The 22,526-nt window shown below is 44.6% G+C and overlaps 1 protein-coding gene across 1 annotated transcript in view; it reads left to right on the top strand.

Annotated features, from left to right (window-relative positions):
- Positions 1 to 22,526, top strand: part of ERGIC1 (endoplasmic reticulum-golgi intermediate compartment (ERGIC) 1) — a 154,698-nt gene that overhangs the window by 64,339 nt on the left and 67,833 nt on the right. Inside the window, 1 exon segment of the mRNA XM_006864845.1 lies at positions 16,361 to 16,422. Coding sequence (XP_006864907.1) covers positions 16,361 to 16,422 — 62 coding nt within the window.

Raw genomic sequence — 22,526 nt, 5'->3', positions numbered from 1 at the left:
GGTAAAGCAGGATATTGTGAGATGAGAGAGGTCACACATGGAGTCCATTGGGTTGGAAGTGGAAGGTGTGAGAGGCCATGCTGTAAATATTGCTGCTAGCAGCTGTTGTGTCAGCCCTGACTCATGACGTACCCATGCACAGTAGCAGAAACTGTGTCCAGTCCGGCATCCGAGTCCTGGTGTGGAGGTGCAGGGTAAGCACTGGACCGCACGGTTGGCTTGAACCGTGAGGTCGGCAGTTCAAACTCACCAGCCACTCCTCAGAAACCCTGTACAGGGTCGCAGTGAGTCAAACCCAATTCAGCGGCATTTAACAACAACAACAAGTACTACGTCCTCCTCACAATCTCCTGCGTGTTGAGTCCATTGTGGCAGCTGTTAGGCCAATGCACTGTACCAACGTTTCACTCCCCAAACAGTCCCCCCCCGCCATGCTGTGTCCAAAGCAAACAAGTCAGACTTTGTTGTGACCCACAAGGGTTTCACTAACTCATTATTTCAAGGAGATCATCGGACTCTTCTCTCTAGTCTGTCTTAGTCTCGAAACTCTGCTGAAACCTGCCGACAACAGGAGACCCTGCTGGTATTTGAAATACCAGTGTCATAGCTTCCAGGCATCATAACAACACACAGGCGACCAGAGTATGACAAAGTGACAGGTAGTGGATGTTGTAGATAGAGACCTCTACATGGGTACTGTGATTTTGGAAGAAGACTGCAGGGAAGGGCTGCGGCAGAAAAGCAGGTGTGTACTCATGTTGGCAGCATAACAGGGCCATGTGTGTAGCAGTCATCTCCCGTACTTCAGTACAGCCAGGCCTCCTCAGCTCCTCCTAGCCCTAACCTGTCATCCTGATCCAAGCAGACACACAGCTGCTCAGAGGTTAGAAGCAAATGGGGACTGCAGCCAGACTGTGAGTCCAATTCCTGGTTCTTTATCTTATTGATGTTGTTGTTGTTGTTGTTACGTGCCGTCAAGTCGGTTCCGACCCATAGCGACCCTGTACAGGGTTTCCGAGGGTGTAAATCCTTACGGGAGTAGAAAGCCTCATCTTTCTCCCGCGGAGCAGCTGGTAGTTTCGAACCGCTGACCTTTAGGTTCGCAGCCCAATTCGTAACCACTACGCTACCAGAGCTCCATCAAGTCAATGCCAACTCATAGAGACCCTATATAGGCTAACCTTGTGGTAGCAGTCCAGTGTTTATCCTACAGCGTCACACACACATACAGGCTGCGGTTCTATATCTTTGGCTAGGATAATGGGAAGAATAAAGTTCCTGCCACAGGATTATAAGAGAACACAAACTCTTAGGCCCGAGACTAGGTGCTCAGTGAGCCCTGAGCCATCAGGGGCAGCAGTAGAGGAACAGTGGTTGATATTACTACTGTTATCATTTATTAGTAGTACCATTTCTCCCACCAAGCTTGCCCATCGTGGTGGGAGACACTGACTCTTCTCTTCCTTTTGACACTGGAGTGGTGTGAGCTCCCATTAGGAGTTCAAGATCAAGGACAGGCTGGAGGGAGGAGGTGGGCCTGATTCCAGGGTTCATTAGAACTGATGTTGGGCAGCATTCTCTTCCTGCCCCTGCTCCTGCTCAGACACCCTAGATATACTCAGATGGATATGTATAGGTACACACATGCATACATACATACTCTAGATATACTCACTTGGACATGTATGGGTACATATATGTGCACACACCCACGTGCACACGTTCAAGCGTATACATTCACACACACACACCTAGACATATTCACATGGACATGTACAGGTCCACATTGTACACCTGCATGCACGCACGCACACACACACTGATACCGTCACTGTGCTAGTGGTTCCCATAAGGAGGAGACAGTGAGTAAGTGAAACAAACGTATGCATTTCACCTGTGTCCCTGGCATTCTCCACTGAGGGTTCAGACAGGGTAGACCAGGCCAAAGCTCCAACTAAAAGCCTTGACGGCTATTTTTGGGACGAATGACCCACCACTTCCAATGACTTGCTCCTGCACAGCATCTGATGTCATTAAGCCTTGGAAACAGTGACATCACAGTACCCGCCTGGGAGCCACCCACAACTGGCAAACCCCAAGGGCGAGCTGAGATCTGTCTGTAAGAATGGGGGAGAAGTGAGGTCCCGAGCAGCAAAAGTTAAAATAGCAAAGTTGAGGCATTCTACTAGGAAAAGAAATGACAGATGAAACCCATTAGTCACATGCTTCCAGCAGCAGTTCCCTGCTTGGGAGCAGGGAGAGACTTTCTGCAGGGTTAGTTTCTACAAGCATACAGGTATACCTTGCCATTGTAGAGGCTAGATATGGCCCATAGAGTGAATTTCTACTAGATGAATCCTGTATTTGCATTGATTTCAAGTACCAATGTTAGCATAGGGTCTCCTGGATTTGTTTTACACTAAGGTGTAATGGGGGAGCACTGTGGCTCTGTAAGATAAGCACTAGACTACTAAGCATAAGGTCAGCGGTTCAAGCCCACAAGCTACTCCCTAGAAGAAAGATCAGATTTTCTGCTCCACCAGAAATCCTAAACAGAGTTGCTATGAGTTGGAACCAAGTTTACAGCACTTCACAATAACAACAACAACAAGATGTAATGAAGTTATAGGCAGAAATTCAGCACTGTTTGTATTAAGATAATGACCTGCATTTTGGCTGCATGGTTAACAGTAAGTCACAGAGTAAACCCAGAAAGATGTTAACCATTTCTCCGTGGGTTCCTTTGCCCAGTTTTTTCCAACTTTGCACTGCCTGCTCAGGCATAGGTAAAAAGGAAGAGGGATTCCTGGTCTCTGTTGGATGTTCAGGTCAGGGACACACGTTTGTTTCACTTACTCATGGTCTCCTCCTTATGAGAACCACTAGCTCAGTGACTATGTCAGTGTGTATGTGTGTGCATGCATGGACACAGGTGTGCAATGTGGGCTTGTACTTTACCTGGCAGGAGCAGAGGCAGCCAGAACTTCTCGGAGGGAATACAGGATCAGCGGGAAAATGGAGATTTTTGTTTTGTGACCAACACGCTTTCTTAGCTTCGGCACTGTGGAAATTTGGGACTGGATTCTTGTTTTTGAAGTGTTCTGAAGTGGTTTTTTTGGTTTTGGGGTTTTTTTTTTTCCTCCACCTGTAACCTGGAGAGCCAGGGATGGGACTGTCTTGTGCTTTGTAGGATGTTTAGCAGCATCCTTGGCCACTATCCACTAGACACCAGCGTAACCTCCACAGCTGAGAAATTTATAACTGTCTCTGTTGTTGTTATTGTTATTGTTAAGTGATGTCAAATCAGCCCTACCAAATCAGTACCGACTCACAGGGACCCTGTGTAAGGCTTCCTAGTCTGTACATCTTTGCAGGAGCAGAAAGCCTCATCTCTCTCCTGAGGAGTGGCTGGTGGACTCAAACCACAAATTGCCAAATGTCCCCAGGGACTAAAATCAGCCCCCATTGAGAACCACTGACATTCAACCTTTCAAGAGCGTGAGATTCCAAGTATTTCACTAGCTTTTTGTTGTCTTTTTTTTTTAACCTTTTTTGTGTGAATTGAGTGAATGTTTGCTACCAAGATCATCAGCTTTACATTCAACAAATTATACGCTTTGTTTCTTCTCAGTGATTGCAATCCTGCTTCTTCCCTGTGGCGCTCCATTTGTATTTCACAATTGAACAAAAATATTTGATGTACGCATACAAGACAAATATATATATATTCATTTAAATATCCAAAAGGTACATTCTGCAAGCCAGCCACCTACACACAGGCACAATGCCTTACTCAGTCCATGGACCTAGAATCCTCAGCTACTCCATCTCTCTATGCCATCGCCTCTGCCACCATCTCTGCTGTCGCCACTTTTCTAGGTAGGATCTCATGCTCTGCTCGTGCTCTTCCTTCTTGATGGTCCTGGGATCGGCTGTTCCTGAAATTAAAGATTAACAACTCCTCCCCTGTTTTAGTTACACATCATCTATAATTACAGTTGTGACAATCACAATTTACCCTTTTAACAATTACTCACAATTGAGTAATAAAATTCTATTAGCATCATCCCCCATACTCTTTCACCAGATCTATCTGGAAAAGAAGAAAACTGTTCAATGGGGATTCTACCTAACCCTCCTCATTCTGAAACTAAGTATGCTCATTAGAGCTTGTAAGCCAGCCACTTTGTGCCTTTACAGCCCCTTATTTTTGATACCTAATATCTAGATTGCCTGTCCCTATCTACCCAGTACACTGGGGAAACAAAGTTGTTCCTTGATATGAAGAATAACTTCCATTCTGGTTGGAATTTTGAGCAACTACATCCATAAGCAAAAGTCCAGTTCATCAAATTATAGCAGTTTGCATTTGCTCACAATATCAAACATCTTCATTTTCATCTGGTTGAGTTCTGGCCAGCTAGCCACCCAAGCTACGTCAAATGGGTAGTAGTTGCAAGTTGGGAGTTCACTAATGCCTCCCCACACTTCAGACTAGTTGGCCACTTCACTGTCAGCCCTAGCACCCAGGAGCTACGTCAGTGCCCATGGGCTGAGGAGTTTACACAACTCTCTAAATTTCTCTCATCTCAATGTCAACTGGTGCCAGTGGAACATGTCCAGATTCAGCTCATGTCTTCATTGCTGGATTTCCCCCACTTCCACTCACAGGTAAACCCAGGTGGTCACCAGTGTGCATACTAAACTGCTCTCGGGTTCCCATTAACTTTCAGTCCTAGAAGGGAATTTTCCCTGATGGGCTGACTTTTCTTTCCATGATGCCGCCAAAGGCAGCCATCTTGCTTGAAATTCAAACAGCCAAGCAATCTGCTTTTCTTTCTGCAAGTCATCCTTGTTAGTTTTTTTTTTCTGGTGTTTTTTAGTTTTTATAGTGAATTGAGTGACAGTTCACATGGGAGAACATCGAGTTTACACTGATGGTTATTACAATCTCCTGTGTGCATCATCATTCAACAGTAGTTACTTCTATTCCCTCTGGTTTGGTTTGGTTTGGTTTTGGGAGGGGGAGGATGTACACAAAAACACTCAGGAATATATAATCATTTAAACAACCAAATTGGGCACATTTGCAGGTCATTCTTTGAATAAGAATCATCTGTTCTCCCAGCAGTTCTGGGTTGGTGTGCATGTCTTTTCAAGTGGGAATGTCCCAACTCAGAAGGTTCTGGGTGGAACTCAGGATTCCACCTGAGGCCCCATACTCTACATAGGCTTAACAAAAGTCCATTTCCTTGGGCAAACTCTAACTCCCCTTCTAACAAATCCAATCAGTTTTAGGCTGAAGGTGGACTTAGAAACTTCTGTAATCATAATTCCCAATATTCATTTCTATCATACATAAACAACCACAAGACAAACACCGAAACCTTTTTTTTCCGTCATTTACCCATTCAGCCTTTGTCTCGTTCCATGTATCTAACTCACAGAACACTGTTGTTCTAAGGTTTTGTATAAATTACTATTTACCTCTATCCCCTTTAGCCAATGCGTACCTCCATAAGTTTTCCCCTGTCTTCATTATTCATTTGCCACCCTCCCTCTTGTGTATTTCCCTCCTCACCTTGTATATTGCCCTCTCCATCACTAGAGTCCTGGTGTGGCGCTGTGGGCTAATGCGCCAGACTGCAAAGCCATTTGAACTGCAAAGTTGGTGGTTCAAGTTCACCAGCTGCTCCTTGGAAACCCTATGCAGGGTCGCTATGGGTCAGGACCGACTTGATGGCACTTAACAACAACAACAACAATCACTGGAGCTAACATGTGTCCACCGTCTAGCAAGTGAATTACTCTCCCATCCCTTCCACCCCTGGTAACTATCAAAGAATGTTTCTTTTAGTATGGAAACCTTTTCTTAAGCTTTTATAATAATGCTGTCATATAATTTATCCTTTTGTGATTGACTAATTTCATTCAGCATAATGTCCTCCAGGTTCATACATATTATGAGGTGTTTTTCAGATTCATTGTTTTTCTTCAGAACTGCATAGTATTCCATTGTGTGTTTGTACCAAAGTTTATCGATTCCTCCATTGATGGGCTCTTAGGCTGTCTCCATCTTTTTGCTATTGTGAATAGTGCTGCTATGAACATTGGTGTGCATATATCTACTCATTTCCTGACTTGTATTTCTTGTGGATATATACCAAGTAGAGGGATTGCTGAGTCAGGAGATACTTCTATTTCCATCTTTCTGATGAAGCAGTATACTTTTTCCAGGGTTGTTGAACTATTTAACAGTCCCACCGGCACTGTTTTGTTGTATTCTGTTTTTTGAACTTCACTGTTAATGCTGGTATGAGATGATATCTCATTGTTGTTTTGATTTGCATCTCTCTAATGGCTAATGGTTGCAAACATTTCTTCATATGTTTGTTGGATGCCTGAATATCTTCTTTGGTGAAGTGTTTGTTCATGTCCAGTGTCCATTTAAAAAAAATTTTTTTTTTTTGTCTTTTTTTTATTGAGGTGTTGGAATTTTCTATAAATTTCAGAGATTAGTCCCTTGTCATTGCAAAAACTTTTTCCAAGTCTGTGGGCTCCCTTTTTACTCTTGTGGTGAAGTCTTTTGATACAGATAAGTTTCTAATTTTGAGGAGGTCCCAGTCATCTATTTTGTGTACGTTTTTTTTTTTTTGCAATGTTTGTTAGTATGTGTATGCCATGTATTATAGCCCGTATGTCTTTTCGTTGATGATCTTTACAGTTCTAGGTTTTACATTTAGATCTTTAATCCCATATTGAATTTGTTTTTGCATATGGTATGATAGATATATTGGTTTTCTTTCTTTTTTTTGCAAATCTGTTTCCAGTTTTGGCAGCACCATTTGTTGACGGAAGTCCTGGTGTGGCACCGTGGGTTAATGCACTAGATGGCAAAGTCGGTTTGAACCGCAAGGTTGGTGTTTCAAGCTCGCCAGCTGCTCCTCAGAAACCCTATACAGAGTTGCTATGGGTCGGAACCAACTCAGTGGCACTTAACAACAGCAATAATTTGTTGAAGAGACTTACTGCCTTATTTTTGTTTGCAGTCCTCTGAATTGAATTATATACCCTGAGTTGGGCCACTCATAGGTTTCTCTCTGTGTGTCCCATCCCTGCAGATGACAAACGTGGTGCCCGTCTAGCTCTGTTCACTGCGCCCATTCCTCTAGGATCATGTCTAGACTTTTTAAAACCCAGTTAATTATTCTCTTGCTTTAATTTAAATTTTTTTCTCTTTCTTATAAGTGAAATTTTCTAAAATTTCCACCCATGTGGTAATACCAGCACAAGGAACCCCCATGAGCCTGTCACTCAGCCCCACCACCATCCACTCCATCCTAATCTCATTGACAAGGTCCAAACCCACTGCCGTTAATTCAATCAGTGACTCCATAGGACAGAGTAGAACTGTTCCTTTGGGTCCAAGACAGCCTCATTTGTATTCCATGGAGCAGCTGGTAGGTTTGAACCATTGACCTCATGGTTAGCAGTCCAGTGCCTAATCCACTGTACTACCAGGACTCTTTATTGATCAGGAAAGCCAGGGCCTTATCCTTGTGTCAATTTACATACTGAGTTATTGGTTCAGATGAATTCCCCGCAGACCTGGGCTGGTCAGGGTTGGGCAATGTGAGGGGTGGGCCTAGCTATGAAATCCCACCCCCCCCCCCGCCCGCCTTAAGAACCTCACAGTCCAGTGGGAGGCAGGGAAAGAGCATTCTTTCATTTGACATTTATAAAAACTCCATCCTTGACTTTCTCTGTGTGAGACAACAGAACTCTACCTCTTTAACCTTTCTCTATAAGAAGCCTTATCCACACTCAAACTGGGTTCCAGTTTGGACCCACACTTTTGGGGAAAGTTGCAAGAATACAAATTGCCTGGGTTTGGATCCCGTCCATAACACTTAATCAATGTATCAGCGTAACGTGCCTCTTGGAGCCTCATCTGTAAAATGGGATCACAGTCCCTCTCAGGTTGGTCAGGAGAATTGGATGAGAACATGTTGGTCGAGGGCGTAGCATGAGCCCAACTCACACTAGAGCACAGTGTACATCGCTCTCCCACTTTCCTTACCCTGTCTTCCATAGTCTCTCTGCTGTACGGTGACCACACTGGTCACACATCACCACAGCGAGGATGAGGAACTGACTAATGTGAGAAGACGGCTCACTTCCTGATCAGTCACATGCTTGGGTTCTCACCAGTCTTCCAGGGGCCCGTTTTTTCAGTGACACTCACTGCTGACTCACTTGGCTTGTGGTCAGCTTTGAACCCAGGGTCTTTTTCAACTCTCCCAGTACCCCATCACTACTCCCCAGCTTGGATATGTGGCGTGGGATTGGAGTTATTATTCGAGACTGTTCTTTTTAGGTGATCTTTTCTAAGGAGCCTTAAACATTACTAGATTGGCAGGGACTGTCTGCCTTGACCACTTTCATTTTCCACCCCATCTAGAACATTGCCAATAGATGCTGAATGAATTAATGAATTTTGAATGGGTCCCTATCTCCCAGAAATATCCCACCTGCCTTGGGGTTCACATCCTTAGAAAAGCAAAAGAGCAAAAACCTTGATACCTTAATCCAATTTATCAATGAATGAACTCTAAACTGACCCCACAATTATGGGTCAGTGGGAGGACCAGTGGAAGGGCCATGTGTGGCCTTTAGAGGCAGAAGTCTGGCTTTGACTTCCAGCTCTTCCACTCACAGACCTGGTGGTGACTGTGAGCTGGTTACTGCTGTCTGAGGCTCAGTTTTCTTGCCGGAAAATGTGGACTTTAGAATCTGCCCAGATTATTGTGGGAATTTCCTGTATATTTATGTATACTATCCTGCTAACCAAAAGGTTGGTGGTTCAGGTCCACCCAGAGGTTCCTTGGAAGAACATCCTGGTGATCTATTTTAGAAAGATCAGTCATTAAAAAACCCTATGGAATGCAGTTCTACTTTGACATACACAGGGTCACCGTGAATTGGGGTCAACTCAATAGCAGCGTGTACTGGTTTTATATGTGTGTATGTGTATGGATATATATGGTGGGGGTTATGTGCTGTGGAATAGGTTCCAACTCATAGTGAACCTGCATAGGGTTTCCAAGGCTGTAAATCTTTATGGGAGCAGAAAGCCTCATCTTTCTCCCATGGAACTGTTGGCAGTTTTGAACTGCTGACTGTGAGATTAACAGCCCGATTCGTGACCACTACCCAACCAGAGTTCCCTATGGATATATATATGTGTGTACATATGTATGTGAAAAATCCCCAGCTAGAAGTAATTTAGTTTCGTGGCATTAATTCTTTCTGGAACACTCTGATTGTTTCCATAATTTGTTCCATATCTCACCTCTGCTTTGTTCACCCAGCCCTCACCGCGACGAAACATATTGTCCTGACACCCAGAACATTCAGCAAATGTTTGTTAAACCAGCATGCGTACAGGAACCAGGCATTTGTAAAGAAAGCAAACTAGTGCTATCTCCCACTTTAAAAAAACAAAAACAAATAGTTTTAAATGTGTTTTAAAACTTTTCATTTTGAAATAATTCTAGATTTGTAAAAAAAAAAAAAAAATTCCATATGCCCTTTACTCAAACTTACTCAAATGTTAATATATGACCATAATGTAATTATTTAATCCAGTAAACTATCATTGACACAATAGAATTATTAACTGACCTATAGACCATCTTCACATTTCATCAGGTGTCCCACTAATGCCCCTTTAATGTTCCAGGATCCATTCCAGGATCACACATTGATTTCCTTGTCATGATTCTCTAGTCTGCTCATGTCTGTGATAGTCTCTCAGTCTGGCCTTGGCTTGCATGACTTTGATGCTTTTGACAAGGCCTGGCCAGTCATTTTGTAGAATGACCCTCACTCTGTCTGATGTTCACTTGTGATTGCACAGTGCATTTTTAGAAGGTCACACCAGCATCCTATTAGCAGGCACATGATGTTGATGTGTTTCATTACTAGTGGTTTACTTTGATCACTTGCTTAAGATTGATAGTATCTGCCAGATTTCATGAGAACAGTAGTGGATGAGTGAGTGGTAGACTTCTTGCCTTCCTTAAGGGAAACCCAAGTTCAGTTACCATCTGTCAGTGGAGGCTTGTGTATTGCTGTAATGCGAGTAGGTTTCAGTAAAGCTTCCAGACTGAGATGGACTAGAAAAACAGACTTGGTGAGCTATTGAAAATCAGCCAGTGAAAGAAAATCTTGTGGACCACAAAATCCAGAAAGCTGGATTGTTAGCTACCTGGGGTTTCAGTGCGTTGCTGCCAATTCAATTTTCAGCAGGAAGAGACTAGAATACCCCCTTATTTTACACTCGGGAAAACAGGCCCCAAAAGGGACAGGAATTTTCTGCAGGTATAGGTCCGAGTTAGGGCAGAGTCAGTAGCAGACCCCGTCCTCCTTCAGACACCCCTCTGCCTGCCTTCTGCTTTTATTCTTAGTCTCCTTGTTAAAGTGAATGGCTTTAACAAACAGAAATGTCTTCTCTCAAAGTTGAGGAGGCTAGAAGTCGGAATTTGGGGCACCAGATGCAGAGGAAGGCTTTTTTCTCTGTCTGTTCTGGAGGAAGGTCCTTGGCATTAGTCTTCTCCTATGTCTGGGAGCTCCTCAACACAGGGAGCGCAGGTCCAAAGGACACACCCCACGCCTGGCTCTTCTTTCTCGGTGGTAGTAGGTCACTCTGATCTCTACGCACTTCTTTCTTCTATATCTCAAAAAGAGATTAACATGTTGTTAAGTACTGTTGAGTCAGTTTCAACTCACAGTGGTCCTATATAGGGTTTCCAAGGAGCAGCTGGTGGATTTGAACCACTGACCTTGCAATGAGCAGTCCAGTGCTTATCCTTCAAACCCACACCAAGACCACTAACATCATGGAGTTTAGGATTTATAACACACAGGATAATTTTATCAGATCCTAAAGTGAAAGATAATTACGTCTGACTGAGAATCACTGACCTAGGCAAGTTGACACATCCTTTTTTGTTATTTGGAGAAGCACAATTCAATCTATGACTGAAGGTCACAAACCAGTAACCCTTGGGCCACATCTTACCTGCAGCCTTGTCTCAATTGTCTTGCAGAATGTTGGCCCGCCATGTGAGAATTGGGAACTTTTATGTAAAATTCCGAAGTTTTGGCTTCTCTTGAAAAATCAGGTGATCTGGCCGGCCTGGCTGTGGTCAGCTGGAGCTGAGTGGCAGCTGCCCTGCTTTCGTCTTCTCCCTGATCCCCACACTCCCAAGCTCGCTGGTCTCTGACCACCTCCCACAGCAGGTTGCCTGCCTGGTACCCATTGGACTTGGGAATCCTTGGCCATGGCTGTAGTCCACACTTAGAACCAGGCCTCAGGGCCCCCTCCTCACATCCCTAGCCTTTTTCCCCCCAACCCTCCGAGAGGCCCTGCTCATGCCAGCCTTAGTCCTGCCTCTCAGCTTTGCATCTGCTCTTGCTCCTTGACTTGCTCTTGCTCTTGCTCTCCACTTACCCATCCTCAGGAAGCCGGCTCCCCTGTCCTTTGGCTCTGTCCCGATACCACCCATGATCAGAAAGTTCACGGATCACTCCAGGCCAAGTTAGCTGCTTCTTTTGGGGTCCCCCTGCCTCCAGCTAACTCTACAATGGGGTACCACTACATCCTCATTCCCATTTGTGGAGCCAGGGATTCATTTTTATCTCCATGACCCCCATGCCTAAGAGAAGGCTTGTTGTGAGTTGACATTGAGTCAGCTCAGACTCATGGCAACCCATGTACAACAGAGTGAAACATAATCTTCATGTTCAATGAGTCCTGCACCATCTTCATGTTCAATGAGATGCTCAAGGTTGTCATTGAGGCCGCTGTGCATTTTGTGTGCCTTCCAATCTAGGGACTCCTTTTCCAGCACTGTATGGGCCAACATTTTGGTGTGATCCAGAGGTTTCTCGTTGGCTAATTTTCAGAAGTAGGTCACCAGGCAGTCTGGAAGCTCCACTGAAACATGTTCACCATGGGTGACTTGCTTATATTTGAAATACTGGTGGCATCACTTCCAGCATCACAGCAACATGCAGGTCACCACAACATGACAAACTGACATGTGGGTAATGGCTATACCAGGGGGTTACAGAAAGTTTGTGGGAAATGGAATTGAGAGGTAATGAGACCTGGAGACCAGAAAATCTAGATGGTGCTTAGCTACCACTATCAACTGTTCTGAAAAAGATCACATTAAATGGTTCTAGATAAAGTGAGAAGAAATGTGGAACAGAACTCAAAATTATAAGGAAGACCAGGCTTAGTGGTCAGAAAGAGACTGGAGGAACCTGAGACCATGGCCCTGGTCTGGAACTGAACTCAGCTTCATGGCTCAATTTTCAGCCAGGTGATTGTTGTTGTTATTAAGTGCCATCAAGTCAGTTCCAACTCATAGCGACCCCGTATATGGTTTCCGAGGAACAGCTGGTGGGTTTGAACTGCCGGGCTTGCAGTCCAAACCAACCTTGTGGGGTCCATTGCTTATCCTATAATGCTATACCAGGACTCCAATAGGTATATAGGGAGAATAGCAACACTAGTAAGTTATGCTCACCATGGAATGGTCAGTCATTCAAGATCAAAAGTTCAGAAGAGTTGGGAAAGAGGGTGGAATGGAAATAAGAACCATAGGGAGGAAGTGGAATAACTGGGGTTACATGCAATCATGGAGATAAAGTATATGAATGTAAAACTGACCATCTGTTCTGTAAACCTTCACTCAATTCACAATAAAAAAATTAAAATAAAAGCTAGTAGAGTTTTTCACACTTTTTAAAATACTTTTTTTAATTAAACTTTTTATTGTGAATTGAGTGAAGCTTTACAGATCAGATCATCAGAATTACTGTCAACAAATCATAGACTTCATTTCATTTTAATTACAATCTCCTCCAAGTAGCATCTGTTATCTAACTTCCTAGGGTTATTGTTTTCATTCCATTCTCCTTTGCAGCCCTTAAGAACTTTGTCCTTAGGTAAATGCTGCCCTTTTGATCTTGAATGGTTAATGTTTCATGCTGAACATAGCTTACTAGTGTTGTGGTCCTGGTAGCGTAGTGGTTACGAATCAGGCTGCGAACCTTAAGGTCAGCAGTTCAAAACTACCAGCCGCTCCGCGGGAGAAAGATGAGGCTTTCTACTCCCGTAAAGATTTACACCCTCGGAAACCCTGTACAGGGTCGCTATGGGTCGGAACCGACTCGACGGCACTTAACAACAACAACAACATACCTTGGTTAAAAATTGAGTCACAAGGATGAATTCATTTCCAGACATGAAGGGTCATTGAAGTCTTAGTTTCTCCAGTCTTTTTCTAACCAATAAGTCTGGTCTTTTTCATAATTTTGAGTTTTGTTCCACATTTTCTCCCACTCCATCAAGGACCTTCTAATGTGATCTCTTTCAGAACAGTTGGTAATGTTAGGTGGGCTCCATTTAGTTCTTCTTGTCTCAGAGTCATGGAGAATAATGTTCACATGTTCCATTAGTCCATTGAACTAATTGAGTCCAAGCATCTCCAATTTTCATCACTCTTCTTCTCTTCACACAGGGAAAATCCAATAGTTGTACCTTAGATGGCCATTCATGAAGGGGCGTGTGTGTGTGTGTGTGTGTGTGTGTGTGAACGGAGTGATAGTTTATATGGGAGAACTTCAGTTTTACACCATCATTTCATTGCAGTGATTACAATCTCCTCCGTGCATCATCGTTCGACAGTATTTGCTTCCATTCCCTCTGTTTTTCTTTTTTTGTGGGGAGTGGTGAGGGGGTGGGGAGATTGTACACAAAAATACTCAGGAATATATAATCATTTAAACAAACAAATGGCACATTCTGCAAGCCTGCCTCCTGACCGCCAGCTCTCAGTCCCTCACTTTCCATGAATCTAAAGTCCTCAGCTGCTCCCTCTCTTCATGTCCCCATCTCTGCCTCCATCTCTGGTGATGCTGCTTCTCTGGATAAGGTCCTGCATTCTGCTGTGTTCTTCTCCCTTGATGGGCCTGGGGTCCTCTGTCACTGGACTATAAGATTAACTACTCCCCCGTTTTTGTTACAAAACTTCTACCTTTACAGTTTTTACACACATTTTTGAAGCCCTCTTGTATATAGGCGTGTAACCCTCACTACTGTATGTGAGAGTATTGATGTTATTGCCCTCACTTCACAGATATGAGGCACAGAGAGGTTAAGTGAACATGCCCAGGGTTATACAGCAGCGGGGTGCCATCAGATTTAGGTCCAGGCATTCTGAATCCTGGTGTGGGGCTGTGGGGTAAAGAGCTGGACTGCAAGGTCGGTCTGAACCACAAGGTTCACACTCACCAGCCGCTCCTTGGAAACCCTATACAGGGACGCTATGAGTCAGAACCGACTTGACAGCACTTAATAACAACAGTTCTGAAGTCCACAGTTCATGTTCTCTCCTCTAATGTGCTTTTCAAAATTAAAGGATTCTGCATTGTCACAGTAAGGAAGTGATTAGGTATGGATAGTTGAGTGGTCCCTCCCCAACCACACCTCAACCCCATTCCTGGTGCTATTAGAAACTCAAGCACAGGTGACTAGTAGGTAAGCAGGCAGCAGCAGCCAGGGGAGAAAGTGGTACCTTTTAACTTGGCAGCCACAGGAATTTTTTATCCCCTGAGGTCTTAGGAAACTGAACTCGTTTCACGTGCAATTAAGGTGTGCACAAATAGAGACTCTTGCGCAAGATTTCCAAGTCATTGCACAGAGTTTAGCAGGACACACAGTCACCAGAGAGAGACCTCGTGTCCCCTCAAGGGTTAGACCTGTGACTTCCTCAGTCACAAATACAGCTCTGCTGAAAAACTGGGATCCCTAAGACTTGGTGTTCTGTTCATCAAACTCTGCTGCTCAAGGAAAAGGAGCCAACAGATGTGCTCTCTGCCCCAGGATCTTCCAGACACTCACCCCACATACTCCTCTCAGTGGGGGCTTAGGGCTCAGCAATGGAATCCTTGCCTTCCACACGAGAGACTTGGTTCAATTCCCGGCCGGTACAGGGCTACCATCAGTGGAGACTTGTTTGTTACTAGGATGCCAAACAGGTTTCAATCGAGCTTCTAGGCTAGGATGGGCTAGATATCTGCTTCCAAAAGTCAGTTGATGAAAACCTTATGAAAAACAACAGTTTTATCCTATTGTCCATGGGGTCATGCTGGCAGCTAACAGCTATAACTCCTCATCGTGGCTTGAAGAGTCTAGTAGTTGTTGTTAGGAGCTAGCCGGTCAATTTTGACTCACAGCGACTAGGGTTTCATCGGCTGTCACCTCTTCTTCAGGTCTTACTCCCACAAAGCCCCTGAGTAAATGCAAACCACCAACCTTTCAGTTTGCAGCTTAGTGCTTAACCTTTATGCCATCAGTGCTCCTCCTAGTAGAAGTAACAGCCCCATTTTTACAGATGAGGAAACTGAGGCTCAGAGAGGTGAAGTTATCTACCTAGAGTCACACAGCTAGGAAGGGAATCAGGGTAGTGTGATTTTAAACCACCGAAGTGAACAACTGGAGGTAAAGCAAGACCAGAATTAAACCTATGTCACTGTGATTCCAAGCCCCAAATTTTCCCATAGCACTCACAGCCTCCCCTACCCTGGTGACGGCTCCCTATGAAAGCAAGAACACTGCTCTTGCGAAGGGAAGCATGTTAGATGAGGCCAGAGCTGTCTGAGCTGACTTGAAAACTGGGATTGGGGCAAGATTTGATGTTAACTTCTTGCCTACTCTATTAGAGTTAAGAAAAATCTCCAAGAAAGCAGCAGGCGCTGTGGTGAGGGGAGGATGCAGGGCGGGAGAGGCAGGAAAAGGAAGAGGGGGTGGGGAGTGACGCCAGGCAAGAATGCAATGCAGTTATATAACTCCAGCAAGCCCGTGTGTGCCATTTCCTGTGGCGTCAGAGGGACACCTGGCTCCCGTGTTCCGTTCATTCCACAAGCACTTACTGGGCACCTACTATGCACCAGGCCATGCTAGGTTACAAAACCCAAAAGACCCCTGTCCCCATGGAAATTACATTCTGATGGGGGGAGGCCACTGAAAGAGTGCAAACAAATGGGTGGGTGAGGTCGTTTATGGGGATGGCAATAAGTGTGAGGAAGAAGATGGGATAGTCGGTGTGGCTGGAGGACGGTGTGGGGAGTAGGACCTGTACGGCTTGATGGAAGAAGGGGTTCTGGAGGAGTGGACAGAGCTGATTCTGTATGGAAATGTGGCGCACCAGCTAGCACCATGACCCCTTCTGCCATGAACCTGCCCTCAGTGCCCACCTCACCCTTGTTCCTTTTCCTCCTACAGGTTTGACATCTACAGGAAGGTGCCCAAGGACCTCACACAACCAACATACACGGGGGCCATAAGTGAGTAGCCAGCTTTGTCACCGCCCCTCTCAGCCTACCTCTTGCTCACTGCATCTCCTTCTAAGGGGGACTTGTGGGCCAGGCAGGAAAGGCAGGAAGGACAGAGGGGAGAAATTATATGCAGTTGCTATAGCCTGTGTGTCTCCCCAGCCCTCCATTCATTTGCTCGTTTAATCTCTATCCTCCTGTAACCAGGAAGGTGCAGCCTACAAGGTACAGGAATTGACTGTTTCTAGAAATAGACATAAGAAGTGCTCAGCAGTAAATAGGATTGGAAACTGGGACTCAGGTAGGTGATATGTTGAAGTCCTAACCCTTGGTTCTCACATCTGTGAATGTGACCCTATTTGGAAATGGCGTCTTTAAAGATGCTATCCGTTGCCATGAGGACATACTGGAGTAGGGTAGGTCCTAATCCCTTAAGACTTATAAAAGAAGAGACTACAGGGACAACGGCTTTGTGAAAATGGAGAGAGAGATGGGTATGATACAGCCACAAGCCAAGGAACTCTAAGGATGGCCAAGAGCCATCGGATGCTTGGAAGAGTCATGGAAGGCTCTTCCCCTAGGGACTTCAGGGGGGAGCACGACCTAGTCAACACCTTGGTTTTATACTTCGGGCTTCCAAGACTCTGAGATAGTAAATTCCTATTGTTTTAAGACACCTGCTTAGTAGTACTTCTCAGCAGCCCTAAGAAATGAATGTTATTGTTGTTGATTGCCGTAGAGTTGGTTCTGACACATAGCAACCCGGTACAGGCTTTCCGAAGAGCAGCTGGTGAGCTTGAACCACTGACCTTGTGACTCAAACCAACTTTGCAGCCCAACACACCACAGCACCATACCAGGAAAGGAGTAGAAAGGGAGATTTTTTTTTTTTTTGCTCTTCAAACCTTTGGAACACTTGGAATCTTTTTACATAAACATGTTTCTATCCATTAAAAAAATGATAGTAATCTCACCCAGATTTGGGGTTTGATCAAAGGAGGCAGGGTTCCTTAGAGAAAGAGCTTATTCTAGGGCTGGGGTGAAAACAATACAAAATGAGCCTGGAACACTGTGCCAGAAAGCAAGGAAATGCTCCAAAAAAAAAAAAGAGAGAGAAGAAAAAAAATATGGCTGCATGTCAGATAGACGCAGGAACCAGCCTGAAAGAGGTCCCAGTGGGCAAAGCTGTAACAACTTAAGTAACAAAATAAATTATGACATTATTGCTTTATACCCAAAGAATTTAAAAACAAAAAGCATAGGAGTCCATCTGCTATAAACAAATGTAGGAGAAGAGACAAGTATTCCTTATAGAAGAATTCCAAGTAACAGATGTAGATACTCCCCTTCAGGATCTGGCCCTTATTTCCTCCTTCCTTGAATGTGAGCCGGGTCTTATGACTCACTTGAAAAGGAAAAGGAAAGGAAAATTCATAACTTTGCTGGGGGAAAACCTATGAGGAAGGTTGGCATCAGCGTCCTAAGTCATATAGGCGTCATGTGCCCCCTAATGTGATGGTACAGGCACCTCACCTCTGTGACATTGTTTAAGAGACCTGAGACCCAGTCTGCTCAGGAGAAAACATCAGACAAGCCCAGATTGAGGGACATCGTGTGAGAGACCTGGGCAGCACTCTTCAGAAATGTCACAGACTCGACAAACAAGGAGAGCTTGGGGAACTGCCACAGATCAGAGGAGATATAGGACACGTGATACCTAAGTACAAGTGGGATCCTGGATCGGATCCCAGACCAGAAAGAGGATATCAGTGGGAAGATTGGTGAAAGCTGAATGAATTTGTAGCTTAGTTAATAGTATTGTACCATTGTTAATTTCTCTGTTTTTACAAATATACTAAGGTTGTGTGTGGAGTCCCTGAGTAGTACAAATGGTTAACATGCTCGGCTGCTTGTATCTACCCAGGGGTGCTTTGGAAGAAAGGCCTGGCTATCTACTTCTGAAAATTCAGCAGTGGAAAACCCTGTGGAATTCAGTTCTACTCTTGCACTCACATGGGGGCACGCCTTGAGTCGGAGTTGACTTGATGGTAGCTGGTTTGTGGTTTAGGTGGGAACTATCTTTGCATCTATTATTATTCCACCATAAAAAAGTTTCTTTTACAAAAGTCGTAAAAAGCGAACCAAACCACCCTGTAAGCAGGGAGACTTGGGCCTTATTTTCAAAGAAGGAAGGTGGCTCATCTGAAGCTCCCAAAGGGTGGAGCAGGGATTTGGACCCAGGCAGGCCTCACTCTACCATCAGCACTAGCGAGGGAGAAGGGTCTTTTTTTTTTTTTTTTTAATTTTTTATTGTGAATTATGTGGGTTTACATGGGAGAACATCAGTTTTACATTCATCCCATTGTATTTCGTTTCATTGCAATGATTACAATCCCCTCCAATCATCATCAAACAACCAAAGGGTACACCCCACAGGCCTGCCCCCTAGTCGTTAGCACACAGCTCCTCTCTCTCCCTGAGTCTAGTGTCCCCAGCCACTCCATCTTTCCACGTCATTGTCTCTACCTCCGTTTCTGGAATCACTGCTTCTGTGGATAGGGTCCCGCACTCCACTCTTCTCACTTGATAGTCCCAGGGACCTCTGCTCCCAGACTGTAAAATCAATCACTTCCTTCCTTTTGTTACAGAACATCTACCTGCACATTTCTGACCCTCACAGTCAGTCCTGACAGCAATTATTCACTACTGTACCACAAGAGTCTTATCCCCAATCTCCTTTCATCAGCCCTGTCCCAACAGATTGGAAACCATTCAGTGGAGATTCTACCTTCCCTGCCCCGTCTGGAACTAGACTCCCTCTTGAAAGCTTGTAAGCCAGTCACTTCTTACCTTTGTAGCCCCCCTGTTTTGGGTAGCCAATGTCTGAGTTACCCATCCCTGTCAACCCTGTGTATCGAGGGGGTGGGAATGATCCTCTCTGTAAAGATTTGTTTGGAGAGGGGTCTTTTCACCGACCTTCCCAGCTGTGCCTGTGCAGGGTCTCATGGCCAGGGTCAGGATGGAACTCAGGGCTACCTCCAGGGCATGCTATTCTCAAGCTGGGCCATGACCTTAAGGATTTTCCAGGCTGGTTCCCTCCTATCTTCCCTCAAGATCAGCTTCTTGAAGTTGAGGATACCTTCCTGAGCCAAGGATCTTCACATCTGTGGGGAAGGAAACAGTCCACCCAAGTGTTGGGAAGCATTTCTTACGAACTTTCAGATTAACAGCTGTGTGACTTTGGACAAGTCACTCCACCTCTCTGAGTCTCAGTCACCTGATGTGATTAAAGGAGATCACATCTGTTGAATGCTAAGTCCTCGGTGCATAGAGACTTCTTTCCTTAACATCCATCTGACATCAGCGGCAGCCCGTGAGGACTTGGGAAGCTATGTAGCTTTTGTGCTTTGATCTCCAAGGAAGGATGTAAGGTGAGCATGAAGAGGTAAAAGACTTGCCTACCTGGCTTCTACCACCCATTCATCAGAGACTTGTGTGTTGCTGTGATGCTAAACCGACGTCAGCAGTGCTTCCAGACTAAGATGGACTAGGAAGAAAAGCCTGGCTATCTACTTCTGAAAATCAGCCAATGAAAATTCCTTGTAGATGGGATTGCAATGAGTCAGGGGCCAACTTGATGACAGCTAACAACATTTGTTTGACTCATTTATGACTCTCATCCCAAAAATTCAATTCAGGCTCCTTCCCCACTTCCAGCCACCACCAAACATTAGCTCATAGTTGCCTCGGAGTCTCTATAGTCTCTTTCTTCTCAGTGTTGTGTAACAATCAAGTGTGTATCCTTTTAGAACCTCTGTTTAATGTACACTCTGCGATGTCTCCCTCATTGTTTTAAAATGCACAAGGGATCATCGTTTGCACACTGTTCTTCTCCCTTTTCTCAGTTAATATCCCCTGGGCCCCCCCTTTTCTATCAGCATATAAATGTTCTCCTCATTTATCTTTTTTTGTTGTTGTTGTTTTCAATTTTATTAAATTGTGATTGTATATATATACACATATATATAACAAAAACTTGGCCATTTCAACTCTTTTTACTCATACAATTAATTCAGTGGCATTCATTATATTCACCATGTTGTGCAACCATTTCCAAGAGATTTTCATCCCCCCAATAGAAACTATGTGCTTTTTCAGCAATAACTCCCGTTTTTCCCTCCCTCCTGCCCCTGGTAACCACTAAGAAGCTTTTGTCTCTATGCATTGGCTTGTTCAGGATATTTCCTAGAAGTGGGATCATCCACTCTTTGTCTTTTATATCTGCCTTATCTCAGCCGCCAGCATCATGTATTCACGGTTGATCCGTGTTGGATCATGTATCAGAAGTCCATTTCTCTTTAGAGATGAATAATATTCCATTGTATGTATGTAGCACATTTTGTTAATCCCACCACATTCTTAACTGCTGGGTCATATTCCAGTATCTGGCTGGCCCCACCTTATGTACTCAGCCCTCTGAGTGTATACATTTCCCAATTCTAGTTTTTTTGCTATCATAGATATCCTTGTGCATGTATAGGAGTCCCTGGGGTGGGACAAACAGTTAACACTCTCAGCTGCTAACTAAAAGGTTAGAGGTTCTTATCTACTTAGAAAAACCAGCCTTTGAAAACCCTATGAAACACAGTTCTCCTCAGATACTAATGGGGTGACCATGAGTTAGAACCAACTTGAAAGCAACTGGTTTTTCAGCTGGGTTTGTGCATATATATTTGTGTATCCCTGTTTGGAATCCTGGTATGGCACTGTGTGTTAATGCACTGGACTGCAAAGTTGATTTGATTCGCAAGGTCGTCGATTCAGTCTCGCTAGCCACTCCTTGGAAACCCTTATACCAGGGTCACTATGGGTTGGAACCACTTCAACGGAACAACAATATACAGTTATTTTGGACTTCTGATGTGGCACTGTAGGGTCAGCACTGGACTGGGAACCACAAGGTTGGCAGTTCAAACCCACCAGCTGCTCTTCAGAAACCCCATACAGGGTACCTATGAGTCGGAACCGACGTGACAGAACTTAACAACAACATCATACAGTTATTTAAGAACCTTAGTGCGTTGCTGTAGGATAAGGACTGGACTGCTAACAGAAAGATCTGCAGTTCAAATCCACCCACCATTCTCAGAAACCCTATTCAGGGTTACTATGAGTTGGAACCAACTTGACGGCACTAAACAACAACATGTAGTTATGTAAGGAGCCCACGGAAACCCTGTACAGGGTCGTTATGAGTCGGAACCGACTCCACGGCACATAACAACAACAACAACATGACACTGTAAGCGCTGGGCTGCTAGCCACAAGGTTGGCAGTTTAAACCTACCAGAAAGATGAGGGTTTTTCTTCCTGTAAAGATTCATAGCCTTAGAAACCCTATACAGCAGCGCTGAGTGTGAGTCAACTCTATGACAGTGGGTTTGGGGTTTTTTGTAGCGTAGTTGGTTAACCATTGGGCTGTTGCTAACCACAAGGTTGGCAGTTCAAACCCACCAGTCACTCTACAGGAGAAAGATGAGGCTGTCTGCTTCTGTAAAGATTCACTGTTTCAGAAACTCTAAGGAGCAGCTCTCCACGGTTCTACAGGGTTACTGTGAGTCACAATCGACTCCAGGGCAGTGGATTCTACAGTTTTTTCTGTAACACAGCTTTCCTAAAAGAGGACTATAGGGTTAAGGGTATGTGTGTGTGTGTATAAATTTGAAAGGCACTGCCAAATAACCCCAAGAAACATTGTCCAGTTAGCAATCCCTACCAGATTCCTGGCATGGTGCTATAGGCTCAGCACTGGACTGCAAACCACAGGGTTGGCAGTTCAAACCCACCAGCTACTCCTCGGAAACCCTATACAGCGTCTCTATGAGTCAGAATCTGCTTGACAGCACTTAACACCACCACCATAGCAAGCAAGATGTGTATTGCCTCATAGAAGAGGAAGCACGTAAGGCATAGGAAGGCACTCATAGTCCCCCTTGTTGTTGTTGTTAAGTGCTATCAAGTCTTAATGTTGTTGTTGTTAAGTGCCGTCGAGTCGGTTCCGACCCATAGCGACCCTGTACAGGGTTTCCGAGGGTGTAAATCCTTACGGGAGTAGA

This window comes from Chrysochloris asiatica, unplaced genomic scaffold (genome assembly GCF_000296735.1).
Source record: "Chrysochloris asiatica unplaced genomic scaffold, ChrAsi1.0 scaffold00071, whole genome shotgun sequence".
In the NCBI taxonomy this organism is placed as follows: Eukaryota; Metazoa; Chordata; class Mammalia; order Afrosoricida; family Chrysochloridae; genus Chrysochloris; species Chrysochloris asiatica.
The sequence above is the reverse complement of the archived record's forward strand: the minus strand, read 5'-3'. Positions and strand labels throughout refer to the sequence as shown.